Raw genomic sequence first — 20,587 nt, 5'->3', positions numbered from 1 at the left:
TAGATCTGATAGAAGTCCCACTCACTTGTTTGGGATTACACCCATGATTTTTTTTCCACATTTAGTTAAATTAACCCGTCGAATTATCATTTTGATAATTGTTAAAAGCCTTTCCGTCAGATCCGGATGGACTTTTTGTTTAATGCAGTGCACTGTAATTACAAATATTCCAGCGTTCGACTGCTCACCTTAGTTTTTCCATTAATATCATGCTTTACTAAATGCCTCCAAGCCTAATGGTTCACCTAAAGGTGCAGTGTGTTTGAAAAGAAGGCTGCTTGGTTTTTGTGATTCTCGGAGAACAAAGGCAAACATTTCAGTAATCTTCAAAGTGGCCAGTGGTATGTCGAGTGGACCGTGGAATGCAAGCTATGGCTAGGGCTTTTCAGCGAAAAAACAATAGCTTTCCTTTTATGGGTTGTAACTGCATAAACTGTGGTTGAGGCATTAGCTGTATCAGTTGTATCAGCTTACAATACCGCAGTTTGAATTGATGTGTTTATGTGCATTAGAAGCACTAGAACATTTCTATTTGTCTGTATGTATTTAAGGTTCTTAATATATCCCTGCCGGCTCTTGATGTGTGGGTTAGTGGGTGGGTAAGGTGTTATTTACTTAGACGCTTTTGATACGGCACAGGTTAAAAGCGTTCACCCCTACAGGCTCGACTCCTGAAGATCTTCGTAGGCAATATGCAAAGCATTGGACTAAGAAGTGCTCCCATTGAGGAGTGAGAGCAGCAAAGCAAGAGGCAGGGCTCTTTAAACAAGCTCCTCTCCGTGATCCCTGTGCTCTCTTCCTCCCTCCCTCTTTCCCTCCCTCCTATAATAGGATGCAAATCAGAGACCCTCCTCTATGTTGTTGTGGAAGGGGAGAAGGCAGATGGAACATGAAAGGGTTTAATGTTTAAAAGTATGAATAGGGAAAGCACGCAGCGGTGAGCCGGAGCTCATTCCACTCTTATCAGATACACAAGGTGGGAGATTGTCTCATCTTTGCATGGGCTCATTTTAAAGGAAAGATTTCAGCCCGTAGACCATGCATCATAATTAGTCGGAATGCCACAGTCTCGTACTGTACCGGCAGAGGGTCACACGCATGGATCATCCTTTCCTGTGCTTCCCACCTGAGACTATGAGCTCATAACTCTTTGTTTGCATTAAAAACATATGCTGAGATGTAGGGGGAGGGTTCTAATGTATGAACATTTTTACTTTTTAATTTTGTTGCACATTGTTCATACGGTTTAATATATATATAAGAAACATTTTATTGCAGTTGAATAATTAGCTAAATTTTTGTAACTGTACAGTATTTCCTGTGTATTAAGACAAGTCTTACTATCATTATGCTGAGCCACTGGCACAATTTAAACCAAAAAAATGGCAAACTGTACTGTATTTTCATTTTTTTTTTAAATATTGAATTTATTTCATTTAATTATATATTATTAAATATTGTTCATTTATTATTATTACATTGTACAAACAGACATATCAATTGTATGTAAACCATGTAAATTATTTAATTAAATATATTATCGCTTAATTATTAAAAGTGTCTATACTATTAAAATCTTTTTTATTATTATTATTAGCTGTACATGATGTGTTGTATTTAGTCAGACTCTAGTGATACATGTCACATAGTCTTACTCAAAATAAAGTTCTGTGACTTGGATCCGGTTTTGGCTAATTGAGAAACCTGATTTTAGGCTTACCTCTATGCTCAATTGCAGTAAAGCTATTTTTTTGTGATAGAGTGGCATCGAGATGATGGTGGAACCTCTGGTCTTTTTCACCTTCTGATGGAGACAGGCAAAGCTTTTAAGGGTAATGGTAAGGTCAGTGGATTTAATGGGAGAGAAGTGTCCAGGCGACAGATTTTAAATCACCATAATATAAATACACCTCCATTTTCATAGGGAGTTTGCTTTCTTTTAAAGCAATTTGAGGAGCAGACGAACACTCGTGCCTGTCTTAGCGGTTGGAAGGATTAGAGGAGTGAAGATTAAGGACTAGTTCTTAATCTTCCATATCAACTACAGAGGTGAGAGGTGATATGCAAATGGAATTTTCCATTGCTCCTGCTTCATGTTTAAGTCCAGTGATTCTATTATGTAGACACAAGGTTAATTTATCAGGCTACCAATCAGCAACAACAGGATGTCATCACCAGAGTCTCGTGGTTTGTTTCAAAACTTACCTAGACAGCATTCTTGAACATTAAAAATGTGTAGTCCTTTTACAGAGTTGGTTCGCTGTGTTGACAGTCTTTAAAATACGAGTATTCTGACTTTGGTGGTTGTGTATTCCAGGTGCCAGTTAACCCACACTGTTCTTCTACTTCAGGACCTCCATTTGACCTTCGATAGAGTCTGAAAGTCCTGTGAATCAGTGGGAAGATTTAGGAATACCATTGCCTGAACTCTGTAGTTTTTTTTAAAGTTTTTCATTCATTTCCTTCTGTCAAAGGAACATTATAGTAGGCCTAATGATATATGCCAGATCAACAACATTAGCACCACATGGAAATATTTCTCTCCACTCGTCCTTCTTCATCTGTTTACTGTTCAACAAGAAGCGTATGAAACTGTGGCGTGATTGGTTCCCAAAGCCCTGTGTGCTGTTTGCTTTAATAGTGAGTCGACAGGAATTGGCTCTTGCAGCAATCAATGAATTATTGCGTTGTGGATCAATCCACATATTAAAATGCTGGTAAAACACACACACTCAGACTTTGACGTGATTAATACGAATGTAAATGTACATGAGAAGAAAAACAATATTTTCAAAAAAACACACAGAAGTTCTTTTAAGACTTTCCGCAAACCGACTGTCAATTCGCAGATTTATGTGTTTTTGGTGGATTTCTGTTTGGACCACGCTTGGCTGGCCAACATTTACATGAACTGTTCCAAAGTCATGGCGCAGACTGCATCGACAAATGGAAGGCCTTATTGCGAACGGCAGTAGTCACAGCTTCGCAAAACCAGTGTCCTTGGGAAAATGGGGCGTATGTCGTCCTGTCCGGTCCGAGTGCGATTACAGTAAATGAAAGGCTTTGGACGGACGATACAGCAGTTGTGGGTTTATTCATTTTGGAGGGACCCCGGGGTGTGTCCCGCTCTCTTTACTGCGTCTCCACAAGCCACCTCAGACGAGAGTGTGCTGCTGAAAGACACATTGTGCTAATTCACTTATTTAACTTGGCATCCATTTGCAAGGATGATTATTATTATTATATGACCTAAGCAGCTAACCATACAGCCATGCGCTGGCGGAATGTCCTAAGCCATAATTACATACGATGAACCAGACGGATTCGGAGGAAAAAAATAAATAGGGGAGGTAATTTGGGGCTCTTTGATGCATTCCTTGGGATTTGTTGAGGTAGGGGAGAGGGAAAGTAGAAAAGAGATGGTTTTTCTCTCTTGTTTTGTGCCTGTAGCGGAAAAGACAGTGGCCTTGTGCGCAATCTCTGAATGGAATGTAGGGGGCATACCTCTCGCAGAAGAATTTCGCTCAGGTTGCCAACTCTTGCGGTACCCATGATATAACATTACATTTATGTCTTCGGGCTCAATAGCGGTTACTGGTAACATGTGTTTGGACGGTGTCAGCATTGATGGAATCGTATACCTGGCCAGCCTCCAAGTAAGGCTGGAATGTGTTTAAAATGCTTTGAGGAACAAAACAAGCTTTTGTTTATTTTCTCTTTTTTTTCGCTTGGGGTCCGGAAACCAGTGCCTCTTCGAAAGCATACAAACAAGAATTGAAAAAAAGGTGGGAAGAAACCAAAATATTGAGCTGATAGGATTTATTAAAAAATGCTCAAGAAACATTATTATTTCATGAATGTTTTCTTTTGTTGGATTTTTTTCCTTCACTAATGACCTCAAAAAAAATTGAATGCCCTAATTTGTTTTCGTTTAGGAACAACATATTTTTTAACCCTTCATTTTTTTCTTTTCTTGTCTGAAAGAGTCTTGTCATCCAAGTAGAACGGAGCGAATAAACATCCAGTCTCAAACAGCCCTTATCCATATTGTGAATGCCACTAATGAGTCTGTTTTGTCACTGCAGGCAGTACAAATGAAACCAGTCTCCTACTGCCAACAGCAGACGGGCAGAGGGGAAGGCAACGAGAGGTGTTTTGTAATCATTGAAGTCAGCATAAATAAATAAGTCTCGTCAGGTTAGGGAAAAACACGCTCCCTGGGAATTGGGGCCTAGTTTGACAGGTGATGGGGAGTCCCTGGTGCTTTGATTTGCATTGTTTTGGCAGCACGGTATGATGGCGTCTTTGCTTTAGAGTCGCCCAGCTCATGCCTGATTAGGTCCTGAGAGCCCAGAGAGAGCAAGAGGTGGGTGTTCCTCCTCAGACCCCCGTGCCAGGGATCCCGTTCGGCTGGGTGTGCTCTTTGGCATGCCGAGGGGCACCCGGGAACGATAAGTTAGCTAAAATGATTGGACCCCGTGGGGTTTTCGACTCTTGGTTGTTTGCCAAATGCTAATCTAGAACAATTACCCATCAAAGGCGAGAGCGCTCTGCTATATTGTCATAGATAGCCTCTTCGCCACCCACAACAACAGCACTTGGAGCAGTTTCAGAGATTTTCTTAGCGCTTGACAGAACCACCGCACAATTTATCCTCCAGCTTTCTGCTAAACCAAGTCGAGGTGAGAGAAACCAAAGTCTTATTCTTTTTATTTATTTATTTTCGTAATAAATAGGCCTTCTTTTCTTCGCTAGCAGCATCCTGACTTTTCGGTGGGCAGAATCTGCTACGGGATGCCACAAACATTTTGAACTTTGCAGGTAGTATATAACGGCTTTGTGAGTCTGGCAGTACTAAAAATGGTAAGCTTAAACCTCATAAATCAGAAACCCCAGGCTCAAGTCTCTGAACAGCTTGCACCGGTGCCACAGGGGTCTATAAAAGAAGGAAGAAAAATACTCGATTTCAATATAGGTCTTGAGCAAACAAAGCAGGAATGCTGATAGTGAATAAATTAATATTTTCTAGAGTTACGCACACTTTCGGCCTTTAAACGTTAGGCATGTCTGCTCGCATTGTATTTTATTAGGACCATAAAAATGGATACTCGGCTGCGATTGTGATTCGGGATAATTTAAGATGTGCGGTCAGCCCCATTCACATGCAACACAAATCTATTTCATATTAGTATGAAAATATTAGTAATGGAGGCTGCTAAAAGGGGCTACAACTCAGGATAAGATGCACATAAATGCAGTATGAGGATATGAATGCGACAATAGCTAGCCAATAGCCCTTGAGCAAATGCTTGTTTATTAGCGATAGTTATTCATCCTAATGAGGTTTAGTCATCATGCAGAGAAAACAAATTATATTGCTGTTTTTCCCAGAAAACATCTTAAGTCTAAATGGAACATTGTGTCTTTTGTTTCACTAACCGTACGACTACCTAAGATGAATTTGTGATGCAGAGGTTCCATAGACATCTGGTTCTAAATGAGAAATTAGATTGATCTTGTTTAGTTTTTTTGATAGGTCGAGCACATTCTCCTCTTAATTTCCTCACAGAAGAGGCCCAAGATGCTACATGTAGCGGTTGTCCTTGAGTGGCAGGACCCTTCGAGAGGTTTATGTGTCACTTTGGCCGGGTTCGAGTCTGTTTACAAGGAGGCAGTTCATACAAGTAGCCCTGCATGTCTTCGAAGGACTTCCCTTTGGAAAGAAACAAAGATAGCTGTAATTAATGACCCTGAATCTGTGCCAAAAAGGCTTTCCTCTGACAACTTCAACTTAATTAAAGCTTAAGACGTTTCAATGGCCACAGAGAGCCCCTTACGGAGCGCGGCCCTGCAGACTCGTGAGAAAATTCTGCCGAGTTTATGAAAGAAAAGATGTGTGTTACCACTGGTGCCATGACTCTAATCCCTGACAGTCCAAGAATCTGTTTTGTCAAAAGGGTTTTCTTTTAGCCGGCTCACACCTGCAGGCACGCCGGTACTTCCTTCGGGGCTCGTAGAGGGCCGGTTTTGTGTTTTAGCGGAAGATCAGATAATGGAGGCCTCACTCGGCCTTTTGTTTTTACGCATTGTTCATTAGTCTGGGAGTACTGTAGGCACACTTGATATGCTTGGCTTGCCTGGGGAATGGGGAGGGAGGAGGGACTGTTTGCAGGACTGGGGGCTTTGTATGTGTGTTAGGTGGAGGGGAGGCCTACTATGGCCTTGCATGGTGCACTGCTGCACAATTTTAATGCAAAACTTTAGCCCAAATTAAAGTGCATAATTGTCAGGCAGGGCTGAATGCAGGAGCCCTGCTGTTTGAAACACATTAGAGCTGAATAGAACAATACGCAAAGCTGGACAGTTCGGATTTCGCCTACAAAGCACTGTTTTAAATACTTTCTCTCTCCTTCTGTGTCTAGCCTCCGCTTGGAGTCTCTTGTCAGAATTAACAAGCTTAGGAAGCCCCACCAGCTCAGTGTGTGTGTGCGTGCGCGCTTGTCCCTAAAAAGACCAATCCAGTTTGGGTTTTGTTAGAGGCAGAGGGGGAAGGAGGCAGTTCACCTTATTCGTACCAGTTGACCCACTGGAAGCCAGAACGCCAAGTGAAATAAAGCATTTCGGTGCAGTTTAATAGCTGTAAATAGTAGCCGAATTAGCATGAGAAAGTAAACAGGATTTCCTCTTAATCTTTAGGAAAGATTTAACACTTTTGTGTGTGTGTGTGTGTGTGTGTGTGTGTGCATATTAAAGTTGGGGGACAGAACTAAAACTTATTATTCTGATTATTCTAAATGTGTAACAGATTTATAGATTATTAGAATTTTGCATTTTTGAAAATGTTAGAATCCGTCTTCAAAATATTACCAACATGGTGGCAGTAAAAGCACTGTGCGATTCTCTCACACACACATACAGTGGGGCCTGAGTAACAGGGGTCTTTGTGTCAGTGGAGAAGAGAGAGAGAGAGGCCACGCGGGGGTTTAGCTTCCACTCTCGTCCGCTAATGCACCACAGGCCTTCATACGCCTCTCTATACACACACACAAAGCAGCATGTGAATATTTAGACTACATAAACCTGAACTCGTGTGTGTGTGTTTAAACTGTTTCACAGCCCTCCATTCGCCTTTATGAGCAGGATGGAAGCCGAGGTGCCTCTCTCTTACCGAATGAAGCCGCAGACCTGTGGTAGTTTTATGGCCAGGGCCTGGTAGATTTGTTTTCTTATCTTTATCGCTGCACAGATAGTAAATTACCCCCGCCAGATCCCATCTTCTTTCATCCCCTTATCCCTTTCTAAAGTTGCACAGTCCAGACTTAAAAGTTAAGCTGGACTTTTTGTCGCGGTAAATTACTCGTATGTCCCGGATTACGCGATGCCAGGCGGAGACGCGTTGGCTCGTCTCTCCCTCTGCACCTCGCTCGTTCTCCCTCGTCTGTCTTTCCTCATCGGGCAGCCCCTCTAAAGCACTCGGCTTTGACAATCTCTCTTTGTTATCAGTATTTATGTTTGGGACAAAGCTGGAAGGAATGCATTTCATGTCGGGAGATTATTACGGAGGAAAGGAAGTATCTGTTTCATGTAGGTGCTGTCTCAGCCCGTGAAACAAACGATGGCTGTAATTTCATGTGAAGCGTATAGCCCCTAATGACTTTTTCCCCTTCTCTCTCTCTCTCCCTCTCTTTCCATCTGTGCTCGCACCTCCTCCCCTCCTGCAGCACTTGCAAAAACAAGAGAGTGCGTGTAACTCGGAGTCCTGCTACTACTACTGCGCGTTGTGCGACTACTCCAGCCGAGCCAAGCTGAACCTGCTGCAGCACCTCCGTTCGGTCAAGCACCAGCAGAGCGAAGGCCTCCGCAAGCTGCAGCTGCACCAGCAGGGCCTTCCTCCCGATGAAGACAACCTCGCCGATATATTCTTCGTCAAGGACTGCCCTCCGAACGAATCCGGTGAGTACACCATTTAGCCCACTCCCATAGCACATACCTCCTCCTTCAAAAACCCAAACCTGGAGCACCTCTTCTCCCGATGTAAAACATGCCAGCTGCCTAATCTCCCTAAAATGAACATGTTGTTCCTATTACGGACCGTCTTTTTATATCAGTACCACACTCGGCCCTGTACGCAGTGACATCTTTAGCAGGCATGCAGAAGGTTATGAAACTCTACCTTGGGAGGATCTCACAGTGAAATTCTTCCCCCTGGAGTGAGCTTTAATTTCCTTTCTCATGACCAAAGCAATTTGGCTTTCATTTAAAAGTTTTGGAGCTGCCAGAAGCTAATAAGTGTAGCAGGACTGTAAAACATTCAGAGACGTACACCAAAAAAAAAAAAATTAATAGTTTTATTTGAGAGGGACCTGTAATTTAAAACATAAGAGTGAGTCAGGGTCCAATGTATAATAATGCCCACGTTAATGCTGCGCGACCAAATGAACGCTTAACTTGTTTTTGCTTTGCCTGACCTGGCCGAGGGAAACGACTAACACGTTTTCAATGGCATTCCAAAGCTGAATTAATCTCTGTTCCCCAAAGTGTCCTGTTTATATATGAACTCCAGAACCAGATGGGATTAAACGGAGAACCATATGTGAAACTTCAGCTCCAAAACTACCCATATTGGAAATAAACGAGTGTGTTTTACATTTGGCATTAATTATATCTGGATCAAAGGTGCTGCAGAGTCGGGGTGCACCAAAGGACCAGTTAGATAAATCATTATTTTGCTTTTAGAAAGACACACAACATATAGCCTCAGTTCCCTAACCTTCTATCTTTGCATGTGAATATATTGATATTACCATTATTTGTGCTTTAAGTACCAGAAAAACAACATTTGTATCCCACATACTGGTTTATTTTTGGACTGCCGCTAGTAAACACCATATCATGTGTATTTCTTTACAGCATATTCAAATTCAAAGGTTATTCCCAAGTCTCACCTTTCCCTCCTAGCGTTTCCAGCTATAGCTCATGCCTTTTATATTTACCCCAGTCCTTCAGAACGGCGCTAATGTGTATAAACTAACAGACTCATTCAGAATTTATGCTTGCCGTTTAACAACCATAGTTTTTTCCACTTGTACGAATGTCAGACCAAGCAGACGAGGTGGGCGGACTGCAGACAGAGTACATTACAGAAAAGATAAACCCTTTGTCGTTGTTTTTTGGTGCTCTAGGCGGACTCTAGAGCAGCTAATGTTTTGATTATACACAACTACGCTTGGTTCAGTTAAATAGTAACTAGCTTTAATAGGTTCGACCCTCAAGCGCAGCGTGTACGGAGAGTTAGAGGGTGCCGTTTTTTTTTTTTTACAGCTCCAGATCTTAGTAGGAGAGAGATTATTCAGGTAGTTTAACCTCGTAATCCTAATGTTTGAAATGCTTTCAAACAGGCCCAACACAGGCGAAGTTAAGGAAATGGATCGCTGGCACCAGATAAATCACAACTTATTTTTGTTAATTGTTCCAACTGGCAAGTGTAAGCGATAAATAAATAAATAAATAAAAAGTTATCCAAATGCCAGCGCAGGATGGAAGGGAGGATAAATTGGCAGGGCCGGGGGGAGTCTGCCCTCCCCGTGACACAGTGCCCACTGCGTTCTCAGGACCGGGCCGGGTGCCTGCGTGTATGTGATGGTAATAATTTGTGTCTCTGCTCCAGAGAAAAGGTCCTGGAGTAAGCAACATTTCAGCCCTCGCTGAATTACAGCTCTATGTTAAAGGGGGCCTGTAGGTTTTCGTGGGTATAACTCCTTAGTTTAGCATTTTCTGGTCATTAGTCAGTTTCATGAAGAGAGGGAGAGAAGAAAAAAAAGAGATTTATTTAACTGCTGACCTGTATCTTTCTTTTAAAAGCAGCTCTGTGGAAACTCGCCAAATAATTATAAAACCATTTGGGAATAAAGGTTAGAATGCCATTGACTTCATGTACATGTGAATGGATTTCGTTAAACAATTTTGATGCCATTTTTAAGACGTAATTAAGGGGAGATTTTGTGGCGCTTACGATGGTTAAATAAAGGAGAAATGCATTAGTGCCAAAAGCCACACTCAGCAAACTACAGCCATGCCGTAGCACGAGGGCCATATTTCCGACTGCTTATTGTTTAATTAGACTACAAAAGCACGCTGAAAAGGGTTTGCGCAGCAAAAAATTGCCAGCGTTGTTTTTGTTGATAAACGCAAAGCATTAAAACATGGCCATGCACACAGTTTAGACTTGCGTTGCGTACGTCAGGGAGACAAGAAATCGTATATCCTGGTCTTAGTGGCGCAATTTCTGTGGTGCGTGATAATGAATCCGACCTCTATGGGCCCAACGTGCTAAATTAGCCAAACGAGACTAAGTATGGCAGATCTCTCGCAGTGCACTAACAGTAATATACCCTCCTAAAGAGACTATATGAGCCCATCCTCCCTGAGAATCAGACTGCCAAGTCTCCCAGGGTGACTGTAATTCCCTGCGCTCGGGACCCAGAAGGCTCATCATTTACACAAGGTAAACATCATGAAGCTGAGAATTTGGAAAGGCAGTGGGGTTGTGTGGTTAAGCATGTTTTTGAAGTGGCGCCCCTCATTTGTAAATCACAGCCCTGCGTATATGAGGCCCCTGCAAACTCATATTTTACGCAGATGCGCGATATGTAAGAATGTGCAAAACGTGACAGGGTTTTGTTTATTACCTTTTAAATTATATTTACACAGATTATTTCCGTCGCGGAATAACTACTGCTTGGAATTTTCTCAGAAAGTCAAATCGATAGCTTAAGTAAGGATATTTGTGGTAATATTTTACTTATTTTATGACTCTTTACATTATTTACATTCTTTGCATTATATATTTGATATCTAAATATATCTGCTATATAAATATTGAACACATTTATATTTATGATGAAAAGGTTAAATAACAGCAACATTGTCTTTGTGTGTGTGTGCGCGCGCATGTGTGTTCGCATGTATTTTAGCCCTTAAAAAAAGACAAAAGAAGAAAGCACTATAATTGCGTGCGTGTGGAGTGGGACCTATTTCTCTGCCTTGTAGCTTGGCCTGTAAAACGCCTGATGGGCTTGTTGATGCATAAAGGGCTTTTTTGCATCCTTGGGTTGCTTCTCCATTTTGTCGTGGCTCTCGGAGAGGAGATGGGATCTTATGGAGGTAATTATTTCTGAGAGTCTCCCCCGCCACACTTACCCCCCTCCTTCCATGTGTATTAAAACTAGGCAAGAAGAGGAGACCTTTGTCTGGCAGGGGCTTAAACAAAAGGCCTAGCTGACTTTGGAGATGAACAGGTCTTTAAATGCTGCTGCCGGATGGGAGCTGAGAGAGCCCCGCATGTCCCACTCTTTTGTTTCTTCTGAGTGATAATGCTTCAGGAGGTTTGCAACCAGGGCCAAATTACCACCAATGCAGTGAGAACCATTTTCATGGCAGCTGTAGGCCAACAACATGCACTAATGGACATGCTCTCTGTCTCTTTCTGGTATAGATTGGCGTAAAAAAAGAGAGAAAGAAAGGCGTGTTTTGTTTTAGCCTGACGCAAGCGTGTATATGAAGAGGACTGCATGCTTTGTTCAGTTACACTCTGAATGCGATCCTCAAAGCTGCTCTTTGTTTTTCCCTGTGGTCGCATTCTCATCTGCCTGCATTTCAGCGCCATGACAAGATATTTTAACGGTTTAGGTTATTTTTTTGAGGGCACACAAGCAATTATAACAGTTACTTTTCAAGATCGCATCCCTAGACAGTGTTTCCAGGGTTTGTGGCCATAATTTGTAGCCATTACATAAACTGAAATGGGAAAGCAGTGAAGTGAAAGATATGACATACAGCCAAATCGGTCTCATCATTCTGTTAGCCATGGGTGATGTACTAATGCAAGGCCATCCATTTTCCCTTTGATTCCTTACACAAAGCAGGAGGCGCAGAGGCGGCCACATTCCACTGTGATTAGACGAAGACGGGCCAGGCTGCAGGAACACAAGCCTGCGGTGTTTTTTCACTCTCCTGCTATCGTACCTGTGGAAAGTTTTATAAAAAACGAATTCCCAGAAAGACAGAACAACAGCAGATCAGCGAGATTATCGGTCCTGTTTGAAATGACCAAGTTTTTGGTGTAAAAATCATTTCTACAGTAAGCAGTGCCATCGGCGTGATTGCAAAGGAATGCTTTTTCACAGAAAATAGGCCATCCCTCGTGAAACACGATCTTCACCAAGAGAGGCTTTTTGTTGATGGACATAAATTGTCTCAGGAGATCCATAGCCCGACCCCGAGTTTATATTGCTGTATCATTAAATGGAGACAATACTCGATGCTCAAATATTTTTTTTTTCATGTCATAATAAGTCAGTTATGCGTATGTGTGTTATTATTTTTGCAAAGAGCAGTGATTTTACCAGAAAAGCTCAAAACCATTTTTCAGATGGCAGGCACTCAAGATTGAGTCATTTCTGAATAATTCCGTCCAATGCTATCATAATTATTCTGCGGTTTCTGTGTGCAGAAAGTCCAAAATTATTTTCGAAAATAGCCAGTTAGTGCTTTTGAAAAGACATGTTTTAGAACCAGCGTCCCCGTTTGTTTTTCTTTCAATGAGATTCTCCTTCGGAAAGGAGTGATACAAAAGCTAAATTGCTACCTCATGTTTTCACAGGCTGTTGTGGCCACTGACAGTTAAAATTAGCAGAAATTGCAATGATTATTCACATTAACATACCTGACTTTAAACCATTACGCTTATTTAAAGTCCGAAGGACATGTTCTTTGCATACTAATGTATTATTTCACACCATAGGGACTTTTTTGTTTATTTGGTTAGTGGCCGTGACAGGTAGTAAACATCCAGGAATGTGATACCTTTAGAAAAGCATGACAGTTTCGATTTACATACTCTTGAAAAAGTAGGCCCTCTTTTGTTCATGCCAAACAATGCTAATAAGCCCCGCATAGTGAGCAGGCGACTAAAGGGGCCGTGTTTTAGTAAATGTACAGTACACATGACCGCTAAAGGTGTTAGCTGACAGCCTACAGAGACTTGATCTGGTCTTAATTCAAACAGGGAGAGGAAAATTGCGCCGTGGCTTCTTCATTGTGTGGTGACTCCACTGACACTAACCATAGGAGATAGTACAATGCTCTCTGTCACAGGGCATTAGGGGAAACAAGGCATTGTCAAAGCTTGGAGGACGTCACAAAGACAGGCAGCATAGAGCTCTGATAAAGCAGCAATTAACTAATTGCCTCAAGCAGTACAACAGCAGACTAGTGTTATTATTAATGTGTGATAATACGGATGGATCTCTCACACGCAGATACTTCCACTGAGTTACACTTGTGATGAGACTGCAATAGTGTGACGTGTGTGGCACCCTTGTCATTAGCTATCATCTCCGAGAGAGCGCTGGGCCCTGAATCCCTTCACTTCTGATTAGACGGCAGGCCATTGATGACTGAGGCGTCCAGGTGTCAGGGTAAAGTTAGTGACCCCGTCCTCCCCACTGCATCTTGCCTGCAAGTAATTAGTCCTGACTCCAACCATCACCCCTCCAACCATCAGCCCTCTGTTTCTCTCTCTCTCTCTCTCTCTCTCTCTCTCTCTCCTCCCCCTCCATCTCTCACTGTGTCTCTGACCTTGCATCCAAATTATGTGTGTGGGATGTTTGTAAAAAATGACAGTACATAAATTTTGTCTATATATATATATATAATCAGTGTGTGTGTGTGTGTGTGTGTGTGTATATATATATATATATATATATATATATATATATATATATATATATATATAAAAAAAATGTATATGTGAAGTTTATTTGAAAAAACAGATTTTTTTGCAAAAATCACTAAAAAGTTTATAAAGATATCATGTTATTATGTTTTATTGTTTGTTTATTATTATGTTTTATTTACTTTGTTAAAATAATTGAGATCGAGAATAATTGAAATGCACAATGAAAACCATGATCTTTAAGAATTGCTAAAAACTGACTTATCTTTTTTTGCAACTGATCTCTTCATAAATGTATCTGTATGATTCTCTAAGATTTTTTTTAGGTAAAATAAAAGCTTTTGTAATTATTGTAATATATTTTACAATTATTTTTAATCGTGTGATGGAAATGCTGAATTTTCAGCAGCTTTTACTCCAGCCTTCAGTGTCACATGATTCTTCAGAAATCATTCCAATGCTGATTTTATGCTCAGTAAAATGCTCATTTTTTTTAATCAATGTTAAAAACTCTTGTGCAGCTTAATATTTTTGTTGAAGCAGTGATACATTTTTCTCAAGATTCTTTGATCAATAAAACATTTAATAGAATGGTGTTCATTTTAAATACAGATCTTTTGTAGCATTAGAAAAACAATATAAGTAATAAAATAAATATCTTAATGATCATAAATTTTGATTCTATTTTTTGATTATATATTATTGTATATAATAATGAACATGTAAACATAATGTATCATAAAGTTATGTTTAGAATTTATCAACAATTTCTTAACTAAAATGTAAAAAAAAATAAATCATTGTATAATGAACAAGCATTTATTAACTCTGAGCATGTTTTATTTTTAAATGAACCTAGATTAGTAAATACAGTAAATAATGTTGTTCATTTTTAGGTCATGGTACCTAATGCATTATCTAATGTGCATATATGTACTTACACTCTCTGTTTTATTAACACATGCATTTTCAGTCTCTTGGGTTTAGCGTAGATGGTGCATTGGACTGTTTATTATCTTCTCTCTCTCTTCTGCTCCCCGTCTCGTTCTCTGATAGAGACTGCTTTCCTTGTTTCTCCCTTTCCTTTTCCCCATCCACCTCATCCATCACAACAAAGTATGGAATTGATAGGCGGTATTGATTATCCATAGCAGTGCCTAATCGTGGCTAACCGTAGGAAGCTTTACAAATTTAGCCAGCGTCGGCAAGGGCCAGTGATAATGCAGCTGGGAGTTTAGACTTAATGCTGTCATCATGTTCTCTTACAGCGACTGACCACCGCATGTTAGACAGCATCCCCCCTGGACCAAGGAAATGACTTAAGGACAACTTGAAACGCCATTCGCAATGCATTTAACTCCTGTAATGTGACATATTCCCTGAACATTCAGGTGGGAATTGTTGTGAGTTAGGGATGGTTAATATGTTTTCTTTCTTCCTTCATAGCTTTGCATACGTTGGCAGGAAAAAATAATTTTAAAATAAGGCAGTGAATTATGTGAAATATAATCAAGGTCTTTATTAAGACTGTAAAAAGAATAAATTTTTCTCACATTGTATTGAATGTTAGTTCTTAATATGTTCACGGCAACACAACAGAAATATTCAAACACGTCCGTTTCAATCCAATTGCATAAATGCAAACGTTCACATTAGGCTGCTTTTTCCCATCTTTTTTTCCCCCCATGTCTGCTTCCTGCACTGATGAGTAACTCTATTTAATAGGCTGCCATTATGCAGGCAGATTGGGAAGTTGACTGGGAAGTGCTCCTAGCTATTGCTGCATTTGAACCCTGTTAATATATGCAAATTAAAAGGAGTCGGGCCTCGGGATTGGTCCTGTTTTAAATAAAACGCGAATCTGATCAAGGCAATCTGCAGATGGGGTGTTATCAGAGGGAGCCGGAGCAGCGGTTGATGATTCCTCGCCTGTATCTCTCTCTTCCATCATACTGCACTGCATTAAAGAGACATGATTCATCAAGCACAGGCACTAGTATTTTATGAAATTTCGCTCTCTCTAGGGCAAAGGCTTTTTTCCTTAATCAGAAGACAGTGGGCTTGCTTAAGTAGAGTGCTCCACTCCGCGGTCATGCCGGATTTTCATTTAATTTGTTTGTGTAAGGGGGTGGGGGGGGTGGGCATCCAGGGCAGGTGTGTATGAGCGCGTGTGTTCCCCATTATGTTTTACGGTGCATAAACTTTATGCACGCACCTGTCAGCGAACGTATCAACGGTAGAGTTTACTTTTAAATAGGAGGAGCAGCTATTATTTCTGATGGGAATTTAATGCGGTACGTACTCTTAGGAGACTCGCGGATGCGACAATAGGTAGCGTTAAGTACTGTCATTGAGGCGAAGGCCTGTTGATTGTTCATTGACTGTGTCTAGGTGTGCTGGAGTGCTTCTGTGGCATTTGCATAATACATGGGCCAAAAAACCCTGATGATTTCGAGCTCATTTATAGCTCTTCAGCCCTCACAATTACAACCAAGGATACCTGAAACAAGCATCCCCTCCAGGGCTCGACCAGCTCCTTTGTGTGTAAGCGTAGGGGTTAAAACGGCAGAAAAATGTGGCTATTTTTTTTTCATTAGCCGCTGCTAAGGAATATCTTCTTCTGTGGACACCCTCTCACAAACCAATTAACTCGGTTTGAATAATTCATCATTCAGGGGCAACCGTGGTCCAAAAAGGAACAAACTGATAATAAGATCCAGATCCCAGTATGTGCTGTGAAGTAGGACAGCGCAGACACCTCCAAACCTTCAGTATGCATGAAGAATCCGTGCCACAGAAGGTCATTTTCATCTCTCTCTCATTGTCACATGCTTGTGTTTCTGATAATGCCACATACCGTACACACTGATTCTCTCCGCTATAATACACCTCATGCCTCTGTCAGCTCGCTTTCCCATGACCTGCTCTGGAGATCGGCACAATACAGTCACTTCATCAGGGCTTCCTCTCCACCGCCACTGCTTACAGCTATAGCTCCGCTCTTATAATCTCACCATTCTTCCCAGAAACTATTCACTTATGACTTAATTAGTCATAATTTTGAATGAACAAGGAGTCAGGTGATCGGGGCGAGAAAGGAGATGGAGGGATGAGAAAATGGGTGGATTGATGTGGCGTGAGACTGTCTGACATTCCTGCGTGAAAGGATCATCTAACAGCTGAAGCTCGTAATCCAGCCCTGTTGATAGAAAGACATCTTTCAGACCCCCTGGCCATGTTCGAGAAGAACTGTCCGAAAGGCCCCATGAAATCGCTCAGCAACATCCTGTATTAAAGGTATTTCCTATTGAAACAGGAAGTTTTGTGGCATATGTGGTATTGAATAACTTCTGCTATGCATGCTTTTATAATAACATGTTTGCGTCACTATGATTAGCTTAGGCTAATAGCTTAGCCTGCTAAAATAGCACAGAATGACCAAGAAAGACTAGTTTTGGTCATATATAATAATTTATTATGATATGTTGACATTATGACAAAGCATCTGTTTTCCTTGAAGAGTTTGGAAACATTCTCTTTGAAATCTTTTTTTTAAGATCTAAGCATCTTCCTCATCTCCTCCATGTTTCTTTCTTCCTCCTCTTCTCTTGCCCCACCCTACTGGAAAAGCCATTAAGGCGTTGTCTCAAGCTTGTCAGATCATGGCCAGGCAGAGGGGAAATATTCCATCTGAGCGGCACACTGTCTTCAAGTGCTGCAATTAAGAGTGTCAGTCATGCGGCCACAGTCCTGTCTGACTGTGAGGGGACGGGGGGGTCGTCAAGACCGTGTGACCGAACACACACATGGCTGGAAGCGAGCAACCTTGCCCTCCCCGGTACGACACCGCCGCTCTGTTTGATAAAGGAAAACAGACGATTTGTGCAGAAACTCCAGCGAGTGCAGAGCCAATGAGACACTCTTGTGGGTCAAGTGCTGCATTTGCATTTTGATGGGATGTTATCGAGTAATTAATGCACTAGTCAGAATGTATTACCCCAGGAGTGAATTGAAAGGTTCATTACCAAATCGCCCTCACTCCAGGAATAGGTATTTCTCCAGGCGTTTGCCTCTGACATGTTGTTCTTCTCTCCTCTCTCTCTCTCTCTCTCTCTCTCTCTCTCTCTCTCTCTCTCTCTCTCTGTGTCTCTCTGTCTCATCGTGGCAGGCTGTAGAGGTGAACAGTGGCTCTTAATAAGGGCATTCACTTTGGAGAGCGCTCGTCATAGTAAATGTACACATCAGGGCCTTGCCTCCTTGTCACTTTAATTGCTTCTGGAGGTTCTTAACAGGCCAATCTTCATCAGCCCAGGCCATGTTATGAATAACACGGGCATCGGAGGAATTCATGCTTAATAAAAGGGACCCAATTTATAAAAATGGAGTGCATTGTTTACAAAGCACACAGAAAGAAGTCTCCACGTTACAATTTTCCATTAGAGAAAGATGAAAATGGGCTGGGTATTGCCAGCTATGTCATAATACAAATATTATTATTAATTTAATAAATATGAGTAAATATAGAATTTCAGGAGTTTAAGAAATGAAAAGATAATTTGCAAAAACAGATATAATTTTTTTATGTTATTTATTTTTATTGTGCTTTATTGTATTAGTCTGTATTTTTGTTGTTGCTATTTTTAACCTAACCTAAATTAAAATAACCTAACTTGCAGTTATTTATATATATATATATATATATATATATATATATATATATATATATATATATATATATATATATAGATTTTGGATTTTTAAACAGAGTTATCGCTTCAAATTTAGGATGTCATGGCAATAACGATTAGACCATATTAGTATGCATTGCTTTTTTTGTCTAAATATATTTTAAAAAATATATATAAATACATTTTTGAATTTAGACCATACAGAATATTAAAATAATATATTTTGACAATCTTTAAAAAAACAGATATTAATTTATTTTATTATTCTGCTTTTTTTAAATTAAAAAAATGTTAGAGAAATCTAAAATATGGACATGCATAAAAAAAAATCCAAAGACCTATTCTAAAATAATAAAATAAAAAATAACTGATATACTGTGCATGCCAAAGATATACTAGAATTCCATTCTTGATGTATAATGCATAATGTTTATGTACTACAGCAAAGCTTGTGATAACACTCAAAGTATATTGCAACTGAATATACTTTACAGCCGGGTGTATACTACCACCTAGTGTGTATTACAGCTGAATGTATACCATTACTATAGTATGTAATACACCTCTAATTTCTCTGTAGCCTCACTTATTTGGCCCCCCTCTCTCTTTGCTGCCAAAACCAGCAGCGTACAGAGGGAAATTTGAGTGTGCTATGAGATTAAAGGCTGAAATCAGGGCCTTGTGAGCAATCATCAATTCCCAAGAACATTCTTTCATCTTCCATTCTTCCACCCTAATGCTAACGGTTTCATGTCACAACATTGTTGTTGCTTTTATCATCCTATAATAACTCTCCTGCAAAAAACAGGAGGGAGATTGGAAGAAAAAGAGGCTAAGAGGGGCCTGTTCTTTCTCTGCCATCACTGTAAATTTACACAAGGCCCTTTTGCTGTCACTGGAGCAGTTCTTCTTATATTAGCGGTCTTGTCTTTGGCATGGGCCTAAACCCAGATATATTCCACCAAGACATTTATAGCCATTGTTCTGTTTTCCATAATGAAATCAAGCATTGTTTCCTGCCTCACATGTTATTTTGAGCCTAATAGCCTCAACGGGTGCGAGTGTGGTGTCTCTGATTTGTGCGTTGGGGACAAAATGGCGACCTGGTAGGCTCACAAATCCCCTGTCTTCCATCATCCGGCTTGTCCGTCAGCGGGGCATCAACGGCACCAAACTGCAACCCATCTCCCGGCCCATCAGCAGGTCTCACACGCCAGTGAATTCGAGCCTTTTGTTCCCACTTGGGCTGATAGGAATGAAGAGGTAGACCACGGAAAAGCAGAGCAATTTTCTGCTATTTAAGCTTGGAGAGATGGCGCTCCTTGGGAAGTGTGTGTATATCTGTGTGTGTGTGTGTGTGTGTAGAGGCGTTTGGAGGGGAACGAGTTTGTATGGAGTCATTGGATGAGATTTTTTAGATTTAGGCATGCATGGAATTGGGGGTGAGATAATCGAGGATGTGAAATTGAAACCTGTCAGCTAGCGATGCCGTCCTTTAGCCCAACACCACATGTACACACGCAAATCTCCAACCGGTCTGCCTTTTTTTCCGTTCTTTTGTGACTCTCGATCTTGAAGAGATTTGTAAGCTACACAAAACAAAACGTTTTAGACTTTTGTTTGTCTGCTTTCCCTATTTTCAATATATGCAACTTGTACTCGGTTACAACATTCTATATAGTCCTTGCAAGACCAAAACATTGCAACACACTGATAAAAACTGATGTTTAATTGCCTTAAAAACAATGGCAGAGTTAATTACCTAAAAATGAGAGAAAAAGACAAACATATTGAGTGCTGTCTTCCCTGTAGCTATGTCAACAAAGCCACTAAGAGAGCTCCCTATGAAATATGTCATGTTGTATTATTTTAATTACTGTTTGTCAGTGTAATTTTGCTTAAACTTGTTGTTTTTTTTTTGTTTTTACCCCAGGTTATAAAATGTTATATGGGTGCTCATTATTAATCTAATTTATTTGCTCGTCAAGCAAGCCATGTGACGACCAACTTCCTGCCTCCAATGACAATTGCAAACAGTAGCCTCCTTTTAAAGGTATAATCACCCATCTCTTCTAATTAGGGGAAGAATGTGCGCTAGATACAAAGGGCTCTGTGAGGATGCAGCCCCGAGCAAGCGATAACTCCCATGCCTCACTGCAGCCTG

The 20,587-nt window shown here is 40.7% G+C and overlaps 1 protein-coding gene across 1 annotated transcript in view; it reads left to right on the top strand.

The window, feature by feature from the left end:
• The window catches only part of zfhx4 (zinc finger homeobox 4), a 71,889-nt gene that overhangs the window by 26,033 nt on the left and 25,269 nt on the right, over nucleotides 1-20,587 (top strand). Inside the window, 1 exon segment of the mRNA XM_043226395.1 lies at nucleotides 7,722-7,953. Within this exon segment, the coding sequence (XP_043082330.1) occupies nucleotides 7,722-7,953 (232 nt within the window).

Source organism: Puntigrus tetrazona, chromosome 24, assembly GCF_018831695.1.
Source record: "Puntigrus tetrazona isolate hp1 chromosome 24, ASM1883169v1, whole genome shotgun sequence".
In the NCBI taxonomy this organism is placed as follows: Eukaryota; Metazoa; Chordata; class Actinopteri; order Cypriniformes; family Cyprinidae; genus Puntigrus; species Puntigrus tetrazona.
Note: the sequence above shows the minus strand (reverse complement) of the source record. Positions and strands in the feature narration are given on the sequence as shown.